The sequence below is a fragment of the Leucoraja erinacea genome, chromosome 22, assembly GCF_028641065.1.
Source record: "Leucoraja erinacea ecotype New England chromosome 22, Leri_hhj_1, whole genome shotgun sequence".
Lineage (NCBI taxonomy): Eukaryota > Metazoa > Chordata > Chondrichthyes > Rajiformes > Rajidae > Leucoraja > Leucoraja erinaceus.
In genome coordinates, this window is record NC_073398.1 from 35,721,142 (window position 1) to 35,747,910 (window position 26,769).

At 43.3% G+C, this 26,769-nt stretch overlaps 1 protein-coding gene across 1 annotated transcript in view; it reads right to left on the reverse strand.

Annotated features, from left to right (window-relative positions):
• Nucleotides 1-433: 433 nt before the first annotated feature.
• sephs1 (selenophosphate synthetase 1) overlaps nucleotides 434-26,769 on the reverse strand; it is a 43,288-nt gene continuing 16,952 nt past the window's right edge. The window contains exons 2-8 of the mRNA XM_055653476.1: nucleotides 22,370-22,473; nucleotides 14,071-14,178; nucleotides 11,834-11,988; nucleotides 8,058-8,148; nucleotides 6,974-7,073; nucleotides 4,560-4,772; nucleotides 434-1,933 (exon numbers count right to left, since the gene is read on the reverse strand). Of these exons, the coding sequence (XP_055509451.1) occupies nucleotides 1,719-1,933; nucleotides 4,560-4,772; nucleotides 6,974-7,073; nucleotides 8,058-8,148; nucleotides 11,834-11,988; nucleotides 14,071-14,178; nucleotides 22,370-22,473 (986 nt within the window). The 3' untranslated portion in view covers nucleotides 434-1,718. The remainder of the gene's footprint in view (nucleotides 1,934-4,559; nucleotides 4,773-6,973; nucleotides 7,074-8,057; nucleotides 8,149-11,833; nucleotides 11,989-14,070; nucleotides 14,179-22,369; nucleotides 22,474-26,769) is intronic.

The following is a 26,769-nucleotide window of genomic DNA, read 5'->3' on the forward strand; positions in this document are numbered from 1 at the left end:
CTAGACTCCTCCTGCATTTCCTTGTGGCTAGTGGAATTTTAAACCGGTTTTAGATTAGAGATATAGCATGGGATAAACTCCTTTGGCCCACTGAGTCAAAACTGACAATCAATCACTTGTTTACACTAGTTCTATGTTATCCTATTTTCCCTATCCAATCACTCCATATTAGGGGCAGTTTACAGAAGTTAATTAAGATACCTGCATGGAGGAAAACGGAGCACTCAAAGGAGACCCATGCGGTCACAGAGAGAACGTGCAAACACCACATGAACAGCACCCGAGATCAGGATCGAACCCGGGTCTCTGGTGCTGTGAGGCAGCAGCTCTACCAGGTGCCATCATAGCATTACTACAAACTGTGTGGGGGATGCAATTGACAGTGAATGGTGCAGGAGTAGGATAAAGAGAACAGAAATAAGATTGACAGACATTTTAGCAAATTTCCAATTTAATGAACTGGGTTATGGTGCTGTGTGAATCTTCTATTTGGAAGGGCGATGGCCGGGGATGAAGGAGGAGGTAATGCAGAGAGCAAGCAGAAAATAAAAAGGCCCCCCCAAGAAACAAAAATCTCAGTCTTAATACACTTTCAACATATTATACAGAAACAAGGCATGTGCTCACAAAATAACATACATGGTGGAGGAGAGGGAAAGAGAAAACAACTTTAAATATTCATTAGAATATGCAAGTCCAAGATACGACGTCAGCAATATTAATCAGATTTAACAGAGTAGCAGGGAATCAATAGAGAATAATTAAAAAAATAAAAACGAAGTTTTATGCTAAAGATTAGTTGCATTTATAGAAAAGCAGATGCAGATATCACTTTACAAAATATAAAATGTATTAAACACTAATAACCACAGCACATATTGTCAACATAATTGATTATTATTTAAAAAAAAGTCATAATGTAGTTCAATCTGAGCTTCAATCTTTACAGTAACTATCTTTTGGTCTGCAACACGTTCTGCATGATGAACCCAGGAGCCGCAGTGTCAACTAGCACATCAACCCGTGTCTGCTACAAAGTGATGGGTGGAAAATATATCATGATAACATTATTGTTTTAAGATTTGCCTAATTGGAAAGAAATACTTCTCTTCAGAGTGAAGTGCTGGTCAAGCGAATATACCACAGAGGAAGGACATGGTTGTTTTTACACAGAGTGAGAGAGCGAGAGAGGGAGGGAGGGAGAGCGCGACTGAGTAAAGTCAACACTAACATTACATCTTAAACTGTGTGAGTAAACATTACAAATCAAAGACCAAATGAAATCATGCAGACTGCTGCATTCCCATTCTGCCACTTTCTCCGAAAAGCTTTCAAGGCAACAGAATTGCAGACAGGTCGTTTTTCCATAATATACTGACCAAGACAAATTAAATAGTGCTCCACTGCTGTTGGTAAGGTGTGCTCTAAATGAAGCACGTCAAAGACAGACAGCCGCCTATGTGGCACAGACAGTAAGTGTCTATAGATTCAAAATGAATCAACAGTATTGGATAATAGATTCTCGACTCAGAAGCTGCCTTAGTATTAGGTGCATCTTCAGTTAATGTAACAGAAAAACAAGGCAATGGATTTGATTTATACCCACGCACCCTCTGCCAGAAGGCCGAAACTCGGCAGGCGTGTTAAATTTACAAAGTTGTTTGGGGTGGCATCAGAACTGCAAGAAATGTCACGTTTTCTGGGCGCTTGCGTTTGTTTTAAGATGTGGCACCAGGGGTGGGGTTGACGTTTTGCGTTGCGACTGTCGGGGCAACTTCAATGATCCGCGGTTTATCTATGATCCTGGCGGTGCGATTGCCCTTCTCCACAATGCCAATAATCCAGGCCTGATAACCCTCTCCGTACTTGGGCGATTTTATTTCTGCACAGAACCGAGCTGCTTGTTCTCGAGGAAGGCAAATCAAAAGGCCACCTGCAAAACGGAGCACATTACAGGAGTCAGCGCCTCACTTGACCCTTCAGAACACAGCGGTAGAGCTGTTGTCTCACAGCGCCAGAGACCCAGGTTCGATCCCGACTATGGGTGCTATCTGGACGGAGTTTGTACGTTCTCACTGTGACCTGCGTGGCTTTTCCCCGGGTGCTCCGGTTTCCTCCCACACAAGGCGTACAGGTTTGTCGGTTGTGGAGGAAAGAACTGCAGATGCTGGTTCAAATCAAAGTTAGATACAAAATGCTGGAGTAACACAGCGGGTCAGGCAGCATCCCTGGAGAGTAGGGATGGGTAACGTTTCTGGTCGAGCCTGAAACGTCACCCATTCCTTCTCTCCAGAGATGCTGCCAGACCCGCTGTGTTACTCCAGCATTTTGTGTCGACCAGGGTTGTAGGTTAATTGGCTTTGGTAAAAATTGTAAATAATCCCTAGAGTGTGTAGGATAGTGCAAGTTTACTAGAATCGCTGGTCGGCTCAGACTCGATGGGCCTGTTTAAGTTAATGTGATAGGAACAAAATTAGGTTATCTGGTCCATCAAGTCTACACCACCATTCAATCATGGCTGATCATTTATGAAAGAACTGCAGATGCTGGAAAAATCAAATGTAGACAGAAAATGCTAGAGAAACTCAGTGGGTGAGGCAGCATCTATGGAGAGAAGGAACAGGCGACGTTTTGGATCGAGACCATTCTTGAGACTGATGTCGGGGGCAGGGAGGAGAAAAGTAAGGAAAAGGCGGAGACATTAGGCTTTGTGGGAGAGCTGGGAAGGGAGGGAGAAAGCAAGGGCTATCTAAAATTAGAGAAGTCAATGTTCATACCGCTGGGGTGTAAACTACCCAAGCGAAATACGAGGTGCTGTCCCTCTAATTTGCGCTGGGCCTCAGTCTGGCAATGGAGGCGGCCCAGGACAGAAAGGTCGGATTTGGAATGGGAGGGGGAGTTGAAGTGCTGAGCAACCGGGAGATCAGGTTGGTTAATACGAACTGAGCGGAGGTGTTGGGCGAAGCGATCGCCGAGCCTGCGCTTGGTCTCACCGATGTACAGAAGTTGGCACCTGGAACAGCGGATGCAGTAGATGAGGTTGGAGGAGGTGCAGGTGAAACCTCTGCCTCACCTGGAAAGACTGAGTGGACCCTTATCTTTCACTCTCAACTCTATTTTTCTTCCTTCACCCCATAGCCCCCGCCACCCTTACTGATCAAGAACCAGCACATATTACATGCAGTTCAGGTCGCCACATTACAGGAAAGATTGATCAGCCATGATTAAATGGAGTAGACCTGAATGGTCCAATTCTGCTCCTCGAATTTATAGAAACATAGAAATTAGGTGCAGGAGTAGGCCATTCGGCCCTTCGAGCCTGCACCGCCATTCAATATGATCATGGTTGATCATCCAACTCAGTAGCCCGTACCTGCCTTCTCTCCATACCCCCCGATTCCCTTAGCCACAAGGGCCACATCTAACTCCCTCTTAAATATAGCCAATGAACTGGCCTCAACTACCCTCTGTGGCAGAGAGTTCCAGAGATTCACCACTCTCTGTGTGAAAAAAGTTCTTCTCGTCTCTGTTTTAAAAGATTTCCCCCTTATCCTTAAGCTGTGACCCCTTGTCCTGGATCATTATGAACTTGGGTGTCGGAGTGATACAGCGTGGAAACAGGCCCTTCAGCCCAACTTGCGCACACTGGCCAACATGCCCCATCTACACCAGTCCCACTTGTCCATATCCCTCCAAACCTGTCCTATCCATATACCTTATATATTCCTTCATGGTGCATCAATTAGCTTTCCCATTGAATCATTCTCAGCCAGAGATCTACCTACAGACACCCTCACTGTTCATTCTCCCCATTCTGTCCTGTTGTAATCTAATCCCTTATTGTCACTTTTATAAAGTATATATTTAAATTGAGCACACTAATTTGCACTAAGTTCTGAAACAGCAAGCAATTTAAAATACCGTTTCAAGTTTGCAAAAACCGATACATTTACTCAGGGAAAGACAAAATGCTGGAGTACCTTAGCAGGTCAGACAGCATCTCAGGAGAACTCTCCCCATGTTCACCAGGGATGCTGCCTGACCCACTGAGCAACTCCCCAGCATTTTGCACCTTTCAAGGTAAACCAGCATTTGCAGTTCTTTGTTTCGACTAATACTTTTTACCCTCTCACCAAATTATTAATGTCAATTTTGTTATTTAATTGTGATTGTTTGTCCAGCTATGGTCCAGTTTTCCTGGATATGACAGAATTTAGAGATACAACATGGAAACATGCCCTTAGCCCCACCAAGCCCGTGCCAACCAGCGACCAGCCTGTACATTAGCACTATCTTCCACAAGACGGGTCCTTTACAATAATACTGAAGCCAATTAACATACAGACCTGGGAGAAAACCGGAGCATCTGGAAAAAACCCACGCGGTCACAGGGAGAACGTTCAAACTCCGCACAGACAGCACCCACAATCAGGATCGAACCCGGGTCCCTGGTGCTATGAAGCACAACTCCACCACTGCCCCACCGTGCCGACAGCAATAATACAGATTTTAAATCACCATTTTATAAAAATTAAGATTAAGATACAATTTGTATCTACCTGATGTTTCAGGGCAAGTGCCATGCATCAAGCCAAACATATTTCCACATGCTTTGCTCACAGCTGCCATTTTAGCAAGGACGGGCAGGTTATGGATGACAAATGACACTTCGTTCCGCTGCTGTTTTGCCAGGTTCTGAGCATGTCCAAGGATCCCAAAGCCTGTGATATCCGTCGCTGCGTGGGCATTGAAGGTGTGCATAAGGCCAGCGGCTGTGGAGAAACAAACAGTCATACAATGTGGAAATGCATCCTTTGGCCCAACTAGATACCACATCAGGAAGGAACTGCAGATGTTGGTTTAAACCAAAGGCAGACACATTATCCTCATCAGATAGACACAAAATGCTGGAGTAACTCAGCGGGACAGGCAGCATCTCTGGAGAGAAGGAATGGGTGACGTTTCGGGTTGAGATCTGAAGATGGGTCTTGACATACAAAACATGGAAACCATTGACCCGAAACATCACCCATTCCTTCTCTCCAGAGATGCTGCCTGTCCCGCTGAGTTACTCCAGCATTTTATGTCTATCTCCAGATGGTAAGCACTAGGGACCCAGGTTCAATCCTGACTACGGGCGCTCGTCAGTACGGAGTTTGTACGTTTTCCCTGTGACCGTGTGGGTTTTCTCCAGATGTTCTGGTTTCCTCCCACACTCCAAAGACGGCAGGTTTGTAGGACAATGGCTTGCTATGAATGATAAATTCTCTCTAGTGTGTGTTGGACAGTGTTAGAGTGCGGGGATCACTAGTCGATGTTCTGCGCTGTATCTCTATACTAAACTCATTGGGGCTAGTTTTCCAGATGGTTCAGCAGATAAATACTGAACACGAACCAAGAGTGTTCTACATTTAATTGTTGCTCTGTGCCAATTAAGCGAACTTCAACCAGAATCGCAGCTGCTTTTCAATTTTCCTTCACTAAAGACATCATTTCTGATCAAAACTGAAAAGAGAATTGTGGGGAAGTTCCCTGCATCTTGCAGAACAACTACAGGCTTCAGTGCCAATGTACAATTACTGAAGCTTACTTTTAAAACAGCATGCATGCATTTCGATTGAGGCCAGAGGGAAATGCCTCAATCGATTGAGAACTGGTGTCGGCAGAGCCAAGGTGTCTCTGAACAAGTGGGGATATAACTCCAACGATGTCACCTGCGAATGTGGTCTTGAACAACAAACAACGGAACACCTGCTGAAATGCCCATCTGGAAAACCAATGCACAACTGCTGCTCGCTGCCTGCAATGAAGATGCCGACAAGTGTGTTCAGCTCTGGCTGAACAATATCTAATCTTGTGATGTGGACTCATAGATACATAGAAAATAGGTGCAGGAGTAGGCCATTCGGCCCTTCTAACCAGCACTGCCACTCAATGTGATCATGGCTGATCATCGGCAATCAGTACACCGTTCCTGCCTTCTCCCCATATCCCTCGATTCCACTAGCCCTAAGAGCTCCATCAGATACTCAATAAGAAGCTGCACTGAACTGCTGAAATTAAACAGAAAACACTGATAAAGTGGTGCAGACTGAAAGATGACAGTGAAAGGACGTTTTTCAGATCAGTAACATTTCGGCTGCATTTTGCAAAAATAAGAAAAACACATGCATTGTTGCGCAAAAAGAGATTTGCAGATACCATGAAATAGAGAAGCCATCTGTTCATTAATAAAGGATCGGCAACAGTGGTGTGCATAGATCTTCCTTTGATGATGTGGAAGCCATCACACATAGGAGAGTCTAGGACCAGAGGGAACTGCCTCAGAATGAAAGGACGTACCTTTGGAAAGGAGGAATTTCTTTAGTCAGAGGGTGATGAATCTGTGGAATTCATTGCCACAGACATCTGTAGAGGCCAAGTCATTAGGCATTTTTAAAATTGACAGACGTGATTAGTATGGGTGTCAGGGGTAATGGGGAGAAGGCAGGAGAATGGAGTCGAGGGGGAAAGATAGATCAGCCATGATTGAATGGCGGGGTAGACTAGATGGGCTGAATGGCCTAATTCTACTGCTACAGCTTATGAACTTATTCTTAAGTAGGAACTGCAGACACTGATATATAACTAAAAGTGCTGGAGTAACCTAGCGGGTCAGGCAGCATGTTTGGAGACGATGGATAGGTGACATTTCGGGTCGGAACCTTTTAGACTTATTGTAGTTGGGGGGGGGGGGGGGGGGGGGGGGGAAACTGGAAGAGGGAGGTGGGGGCTAGACGAAGCCTAGCAAGTGACAGGTGGATACAGGTAGGGATGGGGATGTTAGGCAGAAGGATGGACAAGGACCCGAGATGAAAAGATAAAAAGGTGCTGAGCTAAGCAGATCAGAAGATAAGAGGCACAAAATGTTTAGAGAACATTTCTGAATATTTTTTTAGGGCTATAAACACCAGAACAACAACGCCGTGTGTACCAGTTCTGTTCAGTCGTGCCATGTTCATCATGGCTTCTTGGTAAGCCAATTCCACATCTTCTTGAGTTACTACAAGCTTAATCTTATTCCATTTCTCTGGCTGTTGGTAAAATAGGAAGCATTCATCAGAAATAAATTGAACACTAATTCACGCACGTTATGATTACTATTGCTCACTTTTCACACCGGCTTTGGTCACCAGAAATGTGCTTAATGCAAGGTTTCCAGTTGGACACCAAGCCTACATTTGTAGGTAGACAGATATGCTGCAGAAACTCAGCAGGTGAGGCAGCATCAATGGAGCGAAGGAATAGGTGACGTTGCAAAGAAAGGTCGACCTGAAACGTCACCTGTTCCCTCGCTCCATAGATGCTGCCTCACCCGCTGAGTTACTCCAGCATTTTGTGTCGACCTTCAATTTACCAGCATCTGCAGTTCTTTCTTAAATAGTCAGCTGTTCCAAGCCACAGGTAAAACTAATGAGACCGAAACAAAATGAAGAACCTTGCTTTAAAATATATTTTTTAATTGAAAAAATAAAAATATATTCTTTAACTTGAAGGTTTCCAATTGAGCTCGGACACTTAGCAGTGATCAATCTGTACCCACAGAGATCACTAATCAGCTCGACACAACGGGAGTTCATTAAAATGCAGCTTGCATTGAAGTTAATGGTCACAATTTAGATTAGATTAGTTTAAAGATGCAACATGGCAAAAGGTGGTTTTCACAATGATTGTAATGTATTTCACATTTCTCTACCACAAGAGCACCATACCATTTGCTACCATTCCTGCATCCAGCCCACAACACCTACAAGAATTGCAGTACGTTCATTAATCTTGCGTTTAAGACAGATGGTAGTCAATGTAACCTTCTGTACTTTATAGAAGATAGACAACATGCTGGAGTAACTCAGCAGGTCAGGCTGCAAGGGAACAGGTAATGTTTCGGGTCGAGACCCTTCTTCAGACTGAGTGTCAGTGAAGAGTGTTTGAATGAAGAACAGCGGATGGGTGTAAAACAACTGTATAATCTATCATATAACACGAGTATAATTGATTATTGATGCCCAATTACTCACAATATCGAGCCACTGGTGCACAGCCACGGCTACTTGAGTCCCAAGTGGTTTTGTCAATACCAATACATCACCCGGTACTGCATTGTCTGGCCTGTAAAACATTCAAACACCATTTAACGTATCTGCAGTGATTAACTCACTGCTCCATTTGTCAGAACCCAAGGCATAATAGTATCAAACCTGCCGGCACACCAATTGAAATATTCAATGCACTCTCGACTGAGACTTCCAGTTTAGTTTATTGTCACGAGTACCGAGGTACAATGAAAACCTTTTGTTGCGTGCCAATCAGGAAAGAAAATACGTGATTACAATAGAGCTATCCACAGAGTACAGACTGATAAAGGGAATAATGTTTAGGGTACAGGGTACTGATTGTGGATAATCAGCCATGATCACAGAGAATGGTGGTGCTGGCTCGAAGGGCCGAATGGCATACTCCAGCACCTATTGTCAATCGCCACTTTTTTCTCATTACTTCCAGCTACCCATTCCTTTACCAGCTGACGTTTGATTTGCACGCAAACACCGACATTAAGCTATTTTGGCACTGTAAACAGTTATACTATTACTCACAGGGGAGACATCCACTCAGACATACTTCCAGCATCAACTCTCCCAGACAATTTTCTTAACCCCTGGACTGAACTATATTTATCGACTCTTGTTTCTTTCCCTTTGCTCCCCATTATACTCAAGTTTGGCTTGACTATTCATGTATAGTGTAAAATAGACAAAATGCTGGAGCAACTCAGCAGGACAGGCAGCATCTCTGGATGGAAGAAATGGGTGATGTTTCAGGTCGAGACCCTTCTAAATCACAACAGAATTGTAATCCCAAAACTGCTATTGTGATGGAAGACAATTATCTATGCACATACCAAACTAAGTTGGTTCTATTTGTGAAAATTTTAACATTTCATACATATTTGAAGCCCTGTTAAAATGAGAGTAAATGAAACAGGTTAAAATTCTAATCAGCAGAGGGCGATATAGTTCTTTGATAGCTCCAAGCTATTCTATTGAGAATGACAGGGTGCAAGTCCTTGCCTGTAATGCCTTACATGGCAAGGCTGTACATTTGTCCCATGCTGGAGATGGGCCAAATATTTGCTAAAAGAGAAAGAAATACAAAAAGTGCCATTGTTATTTCTAAACATTTCTTTCACGACTTGCTTAACTTTTCAAAATGAAAAGCCCTCTGTGCTTCTTAATCATAAAGTTAAAAAAAACATCAAAGGACAACCTTTCTGCACTTGATGCTTTCCTGAAGTTTATAATATGTAAAGGTGCAATAAGTTCAAACTAGACGATAACAAAATATACAAAATTGTGTAGGGTTTACATGTTAAAGTATGAAGATTAATATTGCACAGGCTAATAGAGTAGCCCATTCACTAACCTAAACATTCACTCATCTAAAGCAGGGTCTCGACCCAAAACATTACCCATTTCTTTTCTCCAGAGATGCCGCTGAGTTACTCCAACATTGTGTCTATCTTCGGTGTAAACCAGCATCTACAGTTCCTCACTAAACATTCTCTCACTGGGTTCATCATAGCCACAGTGCATCTTAATCTATAAAATGCACTTTAACAATTGTCAACAACACACATCAAGCTTTTACCTCTCCCACCTTGAAAAGAGCAGAAGATGAACGGGAATGCAACCACTTCTAAATCACCTTACGGACTTGGTAATAAATCACGCTGGCTCATAAAGCTGGAAGCCCTTATCTAATAGCATCTTGGAAATGACTTCAACACAGGCATTGCAGTAGTTCAGAAAGCCAGCTTAGCGCATTCACATGGACAATTAGTGCAGCGTTGCCCTCTAGCAAGCCCATCTACCTGGTACATACAAAGCAATTAGTTGCTACACACAAAATGCTGGAGTAACTCAGCTGGGGACAGGCAGCAACTCTGGAGAGAAGGAATGGGCGACGTTTCGAGCCGAGACCCTTCTTCAGACTGATGTCATGGGAGGGGGCGGGACAAAGGCTCTGTCCTTGTTACGAATGGGTGGGTGGGGGGGGGGGGGGGGGGTGGGGAAAGAGTAAGAGCGGAGCTGCGGGATTTCGAGGACACCCTAGTGAGAGCCTCACCTATAATGGAAGAGGGGAACCCCAGTCTGCTAAAGAATGAGGACATTTCCGATGCCCTGTTGTGCAACACCTCATCCTGGGCGCAGGTGCAGAGGAACTGGGAGTAGGGGATAGGGTCTTTACAGGAAGTAGGGTGGGAAGAAGTGTAGTCAACGTTGCTACATGAGTCAGTAGGATTGTCGTAGAAAACTCCCATAGCTATCTTAACTACACTTCTTCCCACCCTGCTTGCGTGTCCAATCCCTTAATAATCTTATATGGTTCAATAAGATCCCCTCTCATCCTTCTAAATTCTAGTGTATACAAGCCCAGTCGCTCTATTCTTTCAACATATGACAGTCCTACCATCCCGGGAATTAACCTTGTGAACCTACGCTGGGCTCCCTCAACAGCAAGAATGTCCTTCCTAAAATTTGGAGACCAAAACTGCACACAATACTCCAGGTGTGGTCTCATCAGGGCCCTGGACAACTGCAGAAGGACCTCTTTGCTCCTATTGCTCAACTCCACTTGTTAGGAAAGCCAACATGCCATTAGCTTTCTTCACTAGCTGCTGTACCTGCATGCTTACTTTCAGCACTTGATATTGAAGTAGAGTCAGTGGACTTGTGCAATGTTTAATTTCTCAACGTCATTTATTGTGAACTCAGCACAATGCAATTCCTATCGCCGGACCCTTCAAATTCTTAGGAGTCAATATCACCAACAACGTCTCTGGGACCACCCATATTGAAGCAACGACCAAGAAAGCACACCAACACCTCTACCTCCTTAGAAGACTTAGGAAGTTTGTCACGTCTCCCACACTACTACAGATGCACTGTAAAAAATATCTTATCAGGACACATCACAGCTCGGTTTTGGAACAGCTCCATCCAAGACTACAAAATATTGCAGCAAATTGTGGATACAGCCTAGACCATTCACACAAACCAATCTCCCTTCTATTGGCTTCATTTATTCCTCACACTGTCTCGTCAAGGCCAGCAACATAATCAAGGACGAGTTGCACCCAGGCCACTCCCTCTTCTCCCCTCTCCAATCACTACTATCCACCTCATTCGTGACCCCTCGGACTATCCTTGATCGGACTTTGTTGCCTTTATGTTAAAGTAGATGAGCGAAGGCAGCTTACATCAGTCTTCCATTGATCCGAAAATGATCAGTTCTGTATTGGGGTTCAATTTTATTTTAAATAATTTTGTGAAGATTCCAAAAATGTCAATCCAAAATTTATGAAGTTTTATGCAAGAGACAAAAGAGTGTACTATAGCAGCATTTTGAGATAAACATTTATCACAGATGGGGGAAACATTTTATTCAGTTTAATTTTCAAGTAATTTTTATTGTGTTTTTTTTGTAAGCGTTTGAACATACGACCACACGCATGTGAAGTCAGGGGAGATGTGACGGTAGAGAAAATGACAATTGATTTAAACCTCCTCTACTGGTTTATTTTTCATGAATTACAATACTTTCAGTAACTACATTTTAGGATTCACAATATGCATTGCTTATTTCATTTTAACACAGATTACAAACATATCTTTGCAGCCAATTCCTTTGGTGACTACAAGTGTACCTATCACATAATTGCTTTCCTTATTCACTCTAAAATTCAATGTAATAATCATGTTACAAAATTGAAATGAACACAGGACAACACACTTACATGATGAATTCATTCGGCTGGCAAACTGTGGTGGCTACACCACCTAAAATGATCCAAGGGTTTAATACTGTTTGTCCTCCAGTAACCGCTGTACCCGCTTCATCTGCCGCATCTTTAAAACCCTGTATTATTAGTGGCATTACTTTGTCCCGTTCCTGCATATAAGACAAAGAGTACGTAAACGATTTTTAAAGGATAGTTCCAGCTGCTAAAATGTACAAATTATTACTGCACAATGATACGCTGCATACCAAGAATGTGAGCAATTCTGGCATGCAATATGTAACGGCATCCCTAGGGTCCTCCATGTTAATATGCGTGCCTCTTAGTGTTGGACTGAAGTCAACTGCATATCACAGTGGATCAGCTGTCAAACTACAAACTCTACAAAGTATTAGTGAGCCAGTTGACAAACCTAGCAGCTTTTATAATTCTCTGTTGTCTACCTTATTAATTAACAGATTTAAATTCATTCCATTTCACATCTTGAGTGGCATGGTGGCACAGCAGTACAGTTGCTGCCTTATAGCAACAGAGTCCCGGGTTCGATCCCAGACTACCGACGCTGTCTGTACGAAGTTTGCACGTTCTCCCCATGACATCATGGGTTTTCCCCCGGGTGCTCTGGTTTTCTCCTATACCCCAAAGGCGTACAGATTCGTAGGTTAATTTTGCTTTGATAAAAATCCATTGTGTGTAGGATGGTGCTAGTGTACGGGGATCGCTGGTCGGTGCAGACCCGGTGAGCCAAAGGGTGTTTCCGTGCCGTGTCTCCAAACTAAATAAAATCTTGTTATTGTGGAGTTCAACCTCATCCAGTACGAAAGCATTGGATTACTTCACGAGTACATCATGTCAATTGGCAGATACTTTTTCTTTAGAAAGAAAGTTGAAATCTCTTGAAGAAATTCTCCAGAACACATTTAAGATAGTCTCGCATGTTCCTGTCTTTTTTTAGCATGCAGCCAACCCTTTGTGGCGATTACATTTAAGCGAGACTTTGAGAGTACCTAGCACAAATTTATTTCCTTATTCACTTTATAATTTAACGTAATATCTTTGTTCCAAAAAATAATCAAACTAAGGTCAAGGCACATACATGTCACCACTTCACAAAATGGAACATGACTGCAGCCAGATCAGCAGTAGACTAACTTTTCACTGTTCTGTGGAACTTGCACTATAAGTAATCTCAAACATTGATTCTGCCAATCCTACTATTTGAAACAAGTTATATTTAGGACTCATTGTTGTATTCTGTCTGAATTTGATAATTCTCAAGGGCCATGTTTGATTGCCTGCCCCCCCCCTCATTCGGTGGCTGATTGACCTTTAACTCTTCCCCTCAGAACTCCCTCATCTCACCTTAAACCACGCTCTTGCGATTGACAGCCCCACCATGGGGGAAAAGATTCTGACCATCTATCTTGTAATTTTGTATCCCCCTATATAAACTTCTCAGCCAGCCTTTCTAATCACTCCCCATAATTGAAACTCTCCAGTCCACACAACAACCTGGTGAATGTTTTCTGCATCACCTCTGATACAATCACACTTCCTAAAGCATGGCACCCAGAACTCCACATGGTCTAAACAGTGGTCAATAAAATTGCCACACCACATCGCAACTTTCGCCAGATATGATCCCTGACCTACTGAGTTACTCCGGCACTTTGGTATAAACCAGCATCTGCAGTTTCTTTTCTCCACATCCAAATTCTTATATTCTATGCCCTGGCCTATGAAGGCAAACATGCTACCTATCTAATGTTGCCCTTCAGGAAATTATGGACAATCCTCAAGGTCCTTCTAATTAAATATTAATTAGCACCTTGCCATTTGCTGTACATTTCCGTTTCACTGACCAAAATGCATCACCTTGCACAAATTGGGATGAAATTCTATTTGCCAAAACACCACTTAACTTTTCATCTATATCCTTATTTGATTCTCATCCCATTTAGAAAATAGTCTACGCCTTTATTCATACTTCAAACATGCACGACTCCACACTTGATTACACTATGTTCTATCTGCCACTTTCTGCCCACTCTCCCAACCTGTCCAGGTCCTTCTGCATAGTCCCTGCTTTCTCTACACTACCTGACCCACCACCTATTTTCGTATCATCCGCAAACTTTGCCACAAAGCCTTCAATCCCCTCGTCCAAACTGTTAATGTACAACGTGAAGAGTATTTGGCCCCAGCACCAACCCTTGCAGAATGTCGTGACTTACCTTATCTGTCATTTTATTGCTGACTCCAAGCAGCATTAACATATTGTCACACTCTGTGACACCCATGGCATAAAGATCACTTAGAACATTGGCACAAGCAATACGACCCTGTAAAACAGAGAGATGAAGAAGAAAGAATAAAAGGATCAGATCATGGGTAATTTGAAATTAAATGAATCTTCCAAAAAGAAAACATTGAAATTGGATTTCTTAAGTCAAAATATCCCAAAACTATGAAGCATATCAAAATCTGGAGAATGTGCCCTTTAACCAAAATTAACATGAACACATGCCTAGAGTTGGTTAATGATCACCCATGTTCAAATTCTAATTCAATGCTAAGGCCTCAAGACTTTAGATGATCAGATTTGTCACTGATTATTCATATGTGGCAAGGCAATTTTAATGGACCTCTTGGTTTCATTTCAAAACAGTAACTGCAGATGCGAACAATCAACAATAACTGACATTTACTGTTCTTATTAGTTAAGTTTACCGATGGCTTGGAAACAGATCCTTTGGCCCACAAAGTCCACGCCTACTACCTATTCACACTAGTTCTGTATCCCACTCTCCCATCCACTTCCTACACACTAGAGACAATTTATAGAGGCCAATTAACCAACAAACTTGCAAGTCTTTGGGGCATGGGAGGAAACCCACGCACCCCAGGTCAGGAGGCCGGAGTAGGCCATTCGGCCTTTCATAGACATAGAAAATAGGTGCAGGTGTAGGCCATTCAGCCCTTCGAGCCTGCACCACCATTCAATATGATCATGGCTGATTATCCAACTCAGTATCCTGTACCTGCCTTCTCTCCATATCCCCTGATCCCTTTAGCCACAAGGGCCACATCTAACTCCCTCTTAAATATAGCCAATGAATTGGCCTCAACTACCTTCTGCGGCAGAGAATTCACCACTGTGTGAAAAAAGTTTTCCTCATCTTGGTCCTAAAAGATTTCCCCCTTATCCTTAAACTGTGACCCCTTGTCCTGGACTTCCCCAACATCTGGAACAATCTTCCTGCATCTAGCCTGTCCAACCCCTTAAGAATTTTGTAAGTTTCTATAAGATCTTACCTCAATCTTCTAAATTCTAGCGAGTACAAACCGAGTCTATCCAGTCTTTCTTCATATGAAAGTCCTGACATCCCAGGAATCAGTCTGGTGAACCTTCTCTGTACTCCCTCTATGGCAAGAATGTCTTTCCTCAAATTAGGAGACCAAAACTGCACGCAATACTCCAGGTGTGGTCTCGCCAAGACCATGTACAACTGCAGTAGAACCTCCCTGCTCCTATACTCCAATCCTTTTGCTATGAATGCCAACATACCATTCGCCTTCTTCACTGCCTGCTGCACCTGCATGCCTACTTTTAATGACTGGTGTACCATGATACCCAGGTCTCGTTGCATCTCCCCCTTTCCTAATCGGCCACCATTCAGATAATAATCTACTTTCCTGTTTTTGCCACCAAAGTGGATGACCTCACATGTATCCACATTATACTGCATCTGCCATGCATTTGCCCACTCACCCAGCCTATCCAAGTCACCTTGCAGCCTCCTAGCATCCTCCTCACAGCTAACACTGCCCCCCAGCTTCGTGTCATCCGCAAACTTGGAGATGTTGCATTCAATTCCCTCGTCCAAATCATTAATATATATCGTAAATAGCTGAGGTCCCAGAACTGAGCCTTGCGGTACCCCACTAGTCACTGCCTGCCATTGTGAAAAGGACCCGTTTACTCCTACTCTTTGCTTCCTGTCTGCCAGCCAGTTCTCTATCCACATCAATACTGAACCCCCAATACCGTGTGCTTTAAGTTTGTATACTAATCTCTTATGTGGGACCTTGTCGAAAGACTTCTGAAAGTCCAGATATAACACATCCACTGGTTCTCCCTTATCCACTCTACTAGTTACATCCTCAAAAAATTCTATAAGATTCGTCAGACATGATTTACCCTTCATAAATCCATGCTGACTTTGTCCAATGATTTCACCACTTTCCAAATGTGCTGCTATCCCATCTTTAATAACTGATTCTAGCAGTTTCCCCACTACTGACGTTAGACTAACTGGTCTGTAATTCCCCGTTTTCTCTCTCTCTCCCTTTTTAAAAAGAGGTGTTACATTAGCTACCCTCCAATCCTCAGGAACTACTCCAGAATCTAAAGAGTTTTGAAAAAGTATCACTAATGCATTCACTATTTCTGGGGCTACTTCCTTAAGTACTCTGGGATGCAGCCTATCTGGCCCTGGGGATTTATCAGCCTTTAATCCATTCAATTTATCTAACACCACTTCCCGGTTAACCTGGATTTCACTCAGTTCCTCCAACTCATTTGACCCCCGGTCCCCTGCTATTTCCGGCCGATTATTTATGTCTTCCTTAGTGAAAACAGAACCAAAGTAGTTATTCAATTGGTCTGCCATGTCCTTGTTCCCCATGATCAATTCACCCGTTTCTGACTGCAAGGGACCTACATTTGTTTTAACTAATCTTTTTCTCTTCACATATCTATAAAAGCTTTTGCAGTCAGTTTTTATGTTCCCTGCCAGTTTTCTTTCATAATCTATTTTCCCTTTCCTAATTAAGCCCTTTGTCCTCCTCTGCTGGTCTCTAAATTTCTCCCAGTCCTCTGGTAGGCTGCTTTTTCTGGCTAATTTGTACGCTTCATCTTTTGTTTTGATACTATCCCTGATTTCCCTTGTTATCCACAGATGCACTACCTTCCCCGATTTATTTTTTTGCCAAACTGGGATGAATTACTCATTTCCTCAATACTCAATACCCAGTCTAGAATAGCCTGCTCTCTCGTTGGTTCCTCTACACGTTGGTTTAGAAAACTATCCCGCATACATTCCAAGAAATCTTCTTCCTCAGCACCCTTGCCAATTTGATTCACCCAATCTATATGTAGATTGAAGTCACCCATTATAACTGTTTTACCTTTGTTGCACGCATTTCTAATTTCCTGTTTGATACCATCCCCAACTCCACTACTACTGTTAGGTGGCCTGTACACAACTCCCACTAGCGTTTCTGCCCCTTAGTGTTTCCCAGCTCTACCCATATCGATTCCACATCCTCAAAGCTAATGTCCTTCCTTTCTATTGCGTTAATCTGCTCTCTAACCAGCAACGCTACCCCACCTCCTTTCCCTTTGTCTATCCCTCCTGAATATTGAATATCCCTGGATGTTCAGCTCCCAGCCTTGGTCACCCTGGAGCCATGTCTCCGTGATCCCAACTAAATCCTAGTCATTAATAGCTATCTGCACATTCAACTCATCCACCTTATTACGAATGCTCCTTGCATTGAGACACAAAGCCTTCAGGTTTGTTTTTACAACACTCTTACCCCTTATACTATTATGCTGAAAAGTGGCCGTTTTTGATTTTTGCCCTGGATTTGCCGGCCTGCCACTTTTACTTTTCACCTTGCTACCTATTGCTTCTACCCTCATTTTAACACCCCTCTGTCTCTACGCTCACACATTTAAGGAACCCTTTCCCTTCAACTCCATCCTCCACTATCCCATTCGACACCCCACCCCCCTTATTCAGTTTAAAACCACCCGTGTAGCAGTGGCAAACCTGCCTGCCAGAATGCTGGTCCCACACCTGTTAAGATGCAATCCGTCCCTATTGTACAGTTTCCCCCTTACCCCAAAACAGATCCCAGTGATCTAAGAATCTAAATCCCTGCCCCGTGCACCAGTTCCTCAGCCACACGTTCAGGTCCCGTATCTCCCTGTTCTTGCTCTCGCCAGCACGAGGAACTGGAAGCAAACCAGAGATAACAACCCTGGAGGTCCTGCTTTTCAGCATTTTTCCGAGCTCTCTAAAGTCACGCTGCAGAATATTCATCCCCTTCTTTCCGACATCGTTTGTGCCGACATGCACTACCACTTCCGGATGTTCACCTTCGCCCTTGAGGATTTTCTGCACTCTGTCCGTGACATCCTGGAACCAGGAAGGCAGCACCTTTCGAGCCGGCACCGCCATTCAATGTGACCATGGCTGATCATCCCCAATCCTGCCTTCTCCCCATATTCTCCAACTCCGTTACCTTATGTTCCCTATCTAGCTCTCTCTTGAAAGTATCCAGAGAACCGGCCTCCACGCCCTCCGAGGCAGAGAATTCTACATACTCACAACTCTGTCAGGGTTGAAATAGGAACAAAGATTACAAAAAGTGGTGGACACTGCCAGGCCCATCAGGGATACTGACTTCCCCTACCATCCAAGAAAGTTATGAGTCCTTTCTCAAAAAGCAGCCAGTAAAGACTCGCACACAAAAAGCAGCCAGCAAAGACTCACACTGTCAACCCTGCATACTCTCATTTCACTCCTGCCATCAAAAAGGTGGTTATAAGAGTTTAAAAACTAACGTCCAGATTCAGGAATAGCTTCCTCCCAATGACCATCAGGCTACTGAACACTACGAACTCCAACTAAACTCTGAACTGCCTTGGTTGCACTAGGGACTTTTCTTTGCTCTACATTGTCTTTTTTAATGTATTGAACTTTTAAAATGTATATTGTATTATCTATTTATCACAAACCTGCTGTAGTGCTCTAAGAGAGAATTTCATTCTTCCATTTCTGTACGTATGACAACAGAACGCTCTTTACTCTGGAACCTGGGTCTCTAGCGATACAAGGCAGCTGTGCCACTGCTGCCCTAGATACATCAAAATGTTGATGACAAACCGCTGGGAAAGAATGCTCACTGTGGAAATGCCCCAAAGCCACAGCAGATTTTACTTTTACCATAATTTAATTATTGTTGTACTGGGCTGTGCAACTTTTTTGGACTGGAGGAACAGAAAGGACAAGCGTGGAAATACAAGTCAGCAATCAAAGAGAAACAAAATCTGCAAGCCTTCAGGGGATATTTCTGAACAGCAATCTGTGACACAGCCGTGCCGAAGGATGAGTGTAGAAGTCAACACCTGCCACAACCACAACAGCATCGCAATGGGCAGCGGTAGAGTTGCTGCTTCACAGTGCCAGAGACCCGGGTTCAATCCTGACTAATGGGGCTGTACATAGATAGAAAATAGGTGCAGGAGTAGGCCATTCGGCCCTTCACTGCCATTCAATATGGTCATGGCTGATCATCCAACTCAGTCTCCGATACCTGCCTTCTCTCCATACCCCCTGATCCCTTTAGCCACAAGGGCCACATCTAACTCCCTCTTAAATATAGCCAATGAACTGTGCCTCAACTACCTTCTGTGGCAGAGAATTTCACAGATTCACCACTATTGGTGTAAAAAATGATTTTCTCATCTCAGTAATAAAAGATTTCCCTCTTATCCTTGAACTGTGATCCCTTGTTCTGGACTTCCCCAACATCGGGAACAATCTTCCTGCATCTAGCCTGCCCAACCCCTTAAGAATTATGTATGTTTCTATAAGATCCCCCCTCAATCTTCTAAATTCTAGCGAGTACAAGCCGAATCTATCCAGTCTTTCTTCATATGAAAGTCCTGCCATCCCAGGAATCAGACTGGTGAACCTTCTCTGTACTTCCTCTATGGCAAGAATGTCTTTCCTTAGATTAGGAGACCAAAACTGAACGCAATACTCCAGGTGTGGTCTCACCAAGACCCCGTACAACTGCATGACCCTGTACAACTGCAAGACCCTGTACCCGCTGTAGAGAGTTTGTACGTTCTCCATGTATAGTGTGGAGTTTCTCCGGGTGTTTCAACTTCCTTCCACACTCAAAAGACATACGGGTTTGTAGGTTAATTGACCTGCAAATTGTCCCTAGTGTGTAGGATAGTGCTAGTCTATGGGGTGACCGCAGGCCGGTGAGGACTCAGTGATCCAAAGGGCTTGTTTCCAGGCTGTATCTAAAGTCTAAAAGACATAATGGGCTATGCAGTCAATTGGGCAGTACGATGGTGCAGCGGTAGAGTTGCTGCCTCACAGCACCAGAGACCCGGGATCGATCTACGGGTGCTGTCTGTACGGAGTTTGTACATTCTCCCTGTGACTGAGTGGGTGTTCTCACGGTGCCCCGGTTTCCTTCCACATTCCAAAGACGTACAGGTTTGTAGGTTAATTGACTTCTGTAAATTGCAAATTGTTCCTAGTGTGTAGGATAGGGCTAGTATACAGGGTGATCTTTGGGCGACGAGGACTCTGTGGGTTGAGGGCCTTGTTTCCGCGCTGTATCTCTAAAGTCTAAAAGACACAGCAGGCTATTCAGTCCATGCCAGCTCCAAGCAGAGCCAATCCTTGTCTTATTTCCTGTAACCTTCCAACCAACTCCCTTCTAATCCCGACTTCCACCTGTGAATCTTTTGGCATTCATAGTCAGACAGTGCAATAAACTTCACCTGTGCCTGAACCTTCATTGATTTCACCCACATAACCAGTGCAAAACACCTCCAGCGCACCACTCCCAACATTTTTAATACTGAAAGACATAGCATGTCTTTGGGATGTAGATGCAAGGAGCTGCAGGTGCCAGTATCCTGCGTAGATCAGTGCTGGAGTAACTCAGCATCTCTGGAGGACACGCAGATAGGTGATTTTTTTCTAGTTGGGATCCTTCTTCAGACTCGGGGAAATTATACCATCATGGGCAGAATGTGCTAAATGTTACACACAACGGCCAAGGTTAGATTGGAACTCAAGTCTGTGAAGCTGAGATTAACAGCACTGTGCCACACCACCGCACCCTTCATAATCTCAGAGCTGCCAGTTTCTTAGAAAAACCATGAGCCATAACATCGATGCTGCAGATTCATTCTGGACTGTGTAGCTGAGTATTAATGAAGCGACTAATGGTCTTTATATTGGGAGAAACTAAAAGCTGGCCTAGAGACCAATAGACTCCACCTGCAGTGGAACCATCATTGATTAACCCACATAACCAGTATCTCTCGCCTGCCAGACAATCCACAGCACATCAACCCCCACATAGGCAGCCTGTTTGGCATCATTACAAACACATTTGTGTCCAGTTTCCTGGCACTCCTAAATAATTGATCCAATGCCTTCTGTATAGCAGCCTGTCAGTTTAATATTACTGCGAGTCAGATTCTCAGGCAAATGCTGATACAAATAATTATTTTTCTACAGAAGATAACACAGAGCACGCAACTGTCCCTCAAGCAACATTTCTTTTCTATTTCCAGCTTGCAGCTTTGTTAAAGAATCTGCATTAATACTCTGGGGATATATCATAATAAAAGGAGGGAAGGTAGAAGCATTCCGTCACCATGAATCAATTTTCTTAAATAAGTTGCTTCAAGCATTGAAGTGACAGTTGCTTTATTTATGTAAACAGTTGAGTGCTAATATCATAAATTCTCCAGCAAGTTTCTGGAGCAGCTGGTAGAGCCACTGCCTCACAGCGAGAGAGCTCCTGAACTCAGGTGCTGTCTGCTTGGTTTGCTCATTCTCTGTGACCGGCGGGTTTTCTCCAATCTTGCCATGGCAAATGGGGAACAGAGACAACCCCTGATTATAGAGGGTTGTGTTTTTAGAAATTTACGCAATGCAAACCCCCTTTCCCCAATTGAAGCTCAAAGTATAGCTGGATATGTGTTACTGTGGGATGCTCTTAACCACAGAGCATTGACCCACCGCTATTACTTAAACAGCTCAGGCCACCAATAGACTTGGGGTGGGGGAAGCACTTCACACAGATGTCTGATCAGGCCCTTGGACCGGAGAGGGTGAGGCAAAGCAATAACATGGCTCGGACAGCCAACTCAATCAACATAAATCCTATTGCTTCACAATACTGAACAACTGAAAATTGACAACATTTGTTGTTTCCTTTGCATTTTTGGTTTATTTATTTTTCCACAACTTCCAGAAGAACAGATTTTATATTGCATATTTTTGGAGGTGATTTGTGAATTTTATACAGGCTGAAGCACATGACATTCAAATAATAGCATTTGAAATTTAGAGTTTGATGAAAGTGTTTCTATCATGTACTTAGAAACATAGAAAATAGGTACAGGAGGAGGCCATTCGGCCCTTCGAGCCAGCACCGCCATTCATTGCGATCATGGCTGATCGTCCCCAATCAATAACCCATGCCTGCCTTCTCCCCATATCCCTTGACTCCACTATCCGCCTAGAGCTCTATCTAACTCTCTCTTAAATCCATCCAGTGATTTGGCCTCCACTGCCCTCTGTGGCAGGGAATTCCACAAATTCCACAAAAACTTATAACAGTAAATGTTTGCATTTTGTCTGATTAAGTTATACGATCCCATTGCTGAAGCTTTACAAATGCATTAGAAAATATGCTCACCATCATATAAGGATCATCAACAATAGGATAAAAATAATCAGTCGTCTGAACCAGAGATAGTCCACCGTGTCTTAAGGGAATAACGCACGTATCCATCCCAATACCTGAAAATGTTAACAAAAGCATATTTAGAAGAACAAACATCTCTAATAGGTTAGAGCAAACGAGAAAATGATTTAATCATTTATCACTAAATTTTAATGATTTTATTGAGGAAAAATAGAATATTAGCGGGTTAGAAGATACCATCAGGTGGCAAAAGAATCGGCCACTTTAACCAACAAGGTGTGATATTGTGTCTTTATAAAGCAATGAAATGGGACTAGAGTATTGCACGTTTTAGAGGGCTCCACAACTTTCCGAAGGAGGGCAAGACCACCTTGGAACAAGGACGTGGACTGTCTAAGAGGATAGTTTAGTTATGGGGAGAGATCAGAAATGGTTGTTCACCTCAGTTGGAAAGTTATAGGGAGAGCAAATAATGGGTTGGCATTGGGGATGTTACTGGAATTAAGACCGTAAGACATTAAAGCTGTGTTCACCCTTTGCAGGTTCAGGCAGTCAAGAGCAGAGCAGTTGCCATACAAGTTTGAGATGGTTGAGATAAAAACGAGAGGTGAAAGGTTTAAACTGGGATAAACCCAATTTTACTCGCCTGTCAAACGATTTAGCAAAGGTTGACTGATATTAACAACTTGAAAGAACAAAAGACACGCAAGGAAGAGATGATTGTGATTTAGCTGAGAAAAATGTCCCTGCTAAAGACAACTTCCAAATCTGGCTAATTCTAGGTGACCAATAATGTGGCGAAAATAATTAAATTCATATATAAATGAACTTATGGCGGGGCAAACAAAGTGTAGGAATACACAAGAAACAGAAAGCCCAATCGTGTGTAGAAGAACAGGGGGGCCTTGAAGTGTCAATGGTAACAGGACAGATAGTTATCAGTGATCAAAGGCACATCGCTGTATTTGTTGAAGGGTGCGTGGTGGAAGACTAATTAGGTTACAGCTAAAGCTGTGTGTAGGAAGGAACTGCAGATGCTGGTTTAAAGATAGACACAAAATGTTTTAATAACTCAGCAGGACAGGCAGCATCTCTGGAGAGAAGGAATGGGTGATGTTTTGGGTCGGGTTTGAAGAAGGGTCTCGATCCGAAACGTCACCCATTCCTTCTCTCCAGAGATGCTACCTGCACCGCTGAGTTACTCCTGCTTTTTGTGTCTATCTTCAGTTTAAACCAGCATCTGCAGTTCCTGACTACACAAGGCTTTTTAAAGTTTACTTTTACTTTCTTTCTTACACATTAAATTACGAGGGCCTTGGCAGGGTGGACAGGCAAGATTCCCATTTATTTTAGCAGAGCAAATAAGAGGGACAGAGATGTAAAATAACTAGTAATTAACAAAGGCTTAGTCATAACTGCAATAGTGGCGCTTTTGAAAATTACGATATTTGATTAGTACCTTTGCACAGCATACAAACTGGAACTCTACATTCTTAAACTTTTAAAGAGATCTGGCATGCTTCTGAATGCTTTCTTTAGACGCACCATAAAAAGTATCCTGGCTGGTTGTATCATGGCCTGGAACAGCACTTCCAAAAGTACAGTTGGGTTTATTGTCACGTGTACTGAGGTACAATGAAAAACTTTTGTTGTGGACAGGAACAAGTGACTGCAGAGTGGTGGACTCAGCAACACAGGCACAGCCCTCCCCACCATTGCAACCGTCTACAAGGTGCTGGCTCTAATTGCTACCATTGGGCAGGAAGTAAAAGGCCCTAAGTACCAAGCCATAAAGTTTAAGAACACCTACTCTCCCTCAATATCAGGTTCGTCAACCAACCCTCAGCAACGGACACCAAAGGTGCCACTGTTGTGGGACGAATCACAGATGGTGATGAGTCAGAGTATAGAAGTGAGATCGACCGATTGTCCAAATGGTGCCAGCACACCAACCTGGCTCTCAACACCAGCAAAACCAAGGAATTGATTGTGGACTTTGGAAGGGGTAAGATAGGGACCCACAATCCCACATATCAACGGGACAATGATGGAAAAGGTAAAAAACTTCAAATTCCTGGGCATGCATATTTTTTCGAAGATCTTTCTGGATCCCAGCAAACTGATGCAATTATAAGAAGGCACATCAGGGCCTCTACTTCCTGAGAAGATTACGGAGGACGACTCTCTCGAACATCTACAGGTGCACAGTAGAGAGCATACTGACTTTTATCTTCCATTAATGTATTATGTTTACATATTCAGTTGTGCTGCAGCAAGTAAGAATTTAATTGTCCTATCTGGGACACATGACAATAACACTCTTCACTCTTAACCTCTTGCACTGCCATTTACTTGTTTTTAAATTGTGTTTTTGTACTTGTTCAAGAAAGAATTTCAAACACAGAGAATGGTTGCAATCTAGAACATACAGCCCGAATGGCAATAAAACAGAATTGTATTTGTATAACTACTTTTCTGTTCTGCCGGCGCTCATAGCACCTCACAATCAATGCAGATTTTGAAGTGTAGTCACAGGTGAAACCCAGCACCTTATCTGTGCTTGCTCCAACAAACAGCAATGTTTTGAGGCCAAATAACCAGTTACAGCAATGGCAATGTGAAAAATAAATCTTTGCCAGTAGCAGTTACTCTGAGACACAAGAAACTGCAAATGCCAGGATCTTGATTAAAATATAAAGTGCTGGGAATAACGCAGCAGGTCAGGCAACATGGTTGGGAATGAAGGCCCCAACCCAAAATGCTGCCTGTCCATTCCCTCCACGGATGGGGCCTGACCCACCGAGTTCAGAAGACTCCTCAGATCTTATTTGTGAATTAGTTTTAGAGATAGAGTGTGGAAACAGGCCCTTTGGCCCAATAGCCCAATTAGTCTGTGCTGCCCAGCGATCACCCGTTCTCTAGCAGTATTATACATACCGAGAACAATTTACAATTTTACCAAAACCAATTAATCTACAAACTTGCATGTCTTTGGAGTGAGAGAGGAAACTGGAGATAAGCCCACGCAGTCACAGGAAGAACGTTCAAACTCTATACAGGCAGCACCCGCAAGTCAAGATCGAACCCGGGTATCTGGTGCTGTATGGCATCAACTCTACTGCCGTGCCACTGTACTATTAGATTTTATGTACACCTGAGAGAACATAGGACCTCAGCTTAACATCTTATCTTTAAACCATTCTCAGTGCAATGCCTCCTACATGTTGAAGTTCAAATCATTTTTAGGGAGATAGAACTGAAAATCTTCCGATAGGAATAAGGTTGGCACCGTGTATGCCATATACAAGAACACTCCAGTTTATAAACACAGCAATGCAACATACATGGTATCCTCTTTCAAAGATTGCTCATACTAATTCACAGTAGCCATGTAATTAGATTTATACGGAGAATAGCATAGCGGCATTCTTGCATCTAAAGTCACACCTATTTTGACCTGAAAGTCATGCATTTAGAAAGTGACTTTTCTGCATTCCTCCCTTCTCTCAGTTTAATGCAGAGCAGGAGGAACAAAGGGCATCAACACAGCACCTTTAGCCGGGCAACATGTCTTAAACCGCTTCACAGGAATGTTAGCAATCAAAACGAGCTAACATACATATCATATTAAAACGTTACAAGGACAGTGGGGGGGAGGTAGTTCTGTAGCAGAGGTCTATGCATTGAAAGCCATAGGTGCTAATGTGGAATGATAAAGATTGAAGATTCAGAAGAGTCGTGCAGAAGTTTCAGCAAATTGTAGCACTGACAATAAACAGCTTGACAAGATAGGATTGGAATGGAAACATGGTTGAGAATTTTTAAAACCAAGGTGCTGCCCAAAAGACAGACAACAAGTCAATGAGCAGCGAGGTCATGGGGAACAGGGCTTCTTACAAATTATGACAGAGCAGCAGAGCTTTGGATAAAGCTAAAAGTTTATCCTCAGTCTAGTATAACATTGGAGCAGTCACGTCCAGAAGGAGTGTCTAAAGAGGTGTCCCATCCTGAGACGCCATGTGCCCATTTCAGATAGTGCCCGACCTGCTGAGTTCCTCTAGCACTTCATCTTTTTGTCTAGAAATAGTAATGGATTTCACTCGGGTAGCTTACAACCCAATGGTATGAACACGGAAATGTCCAATTCTAGATAACTACCAACAACCCCCCCCCGGAACGCACCCTCTTCTCTCTCTCTCCCCCCCCCCCCATCTCAGGCCCTTTCCCAACCTTTAGCCGATCACCACCTCACCTACATTTGCCCATTACTTGCAAGATTGTCCCTCTTCTCTTCTAGTACTTAAATTAGCAGGATAAAGAATGGGCTTTACTGGCACCGGTTAAAGATTATGATGCCTTATAGTAACTAGCAGAAAACGCTAATAAAAGTT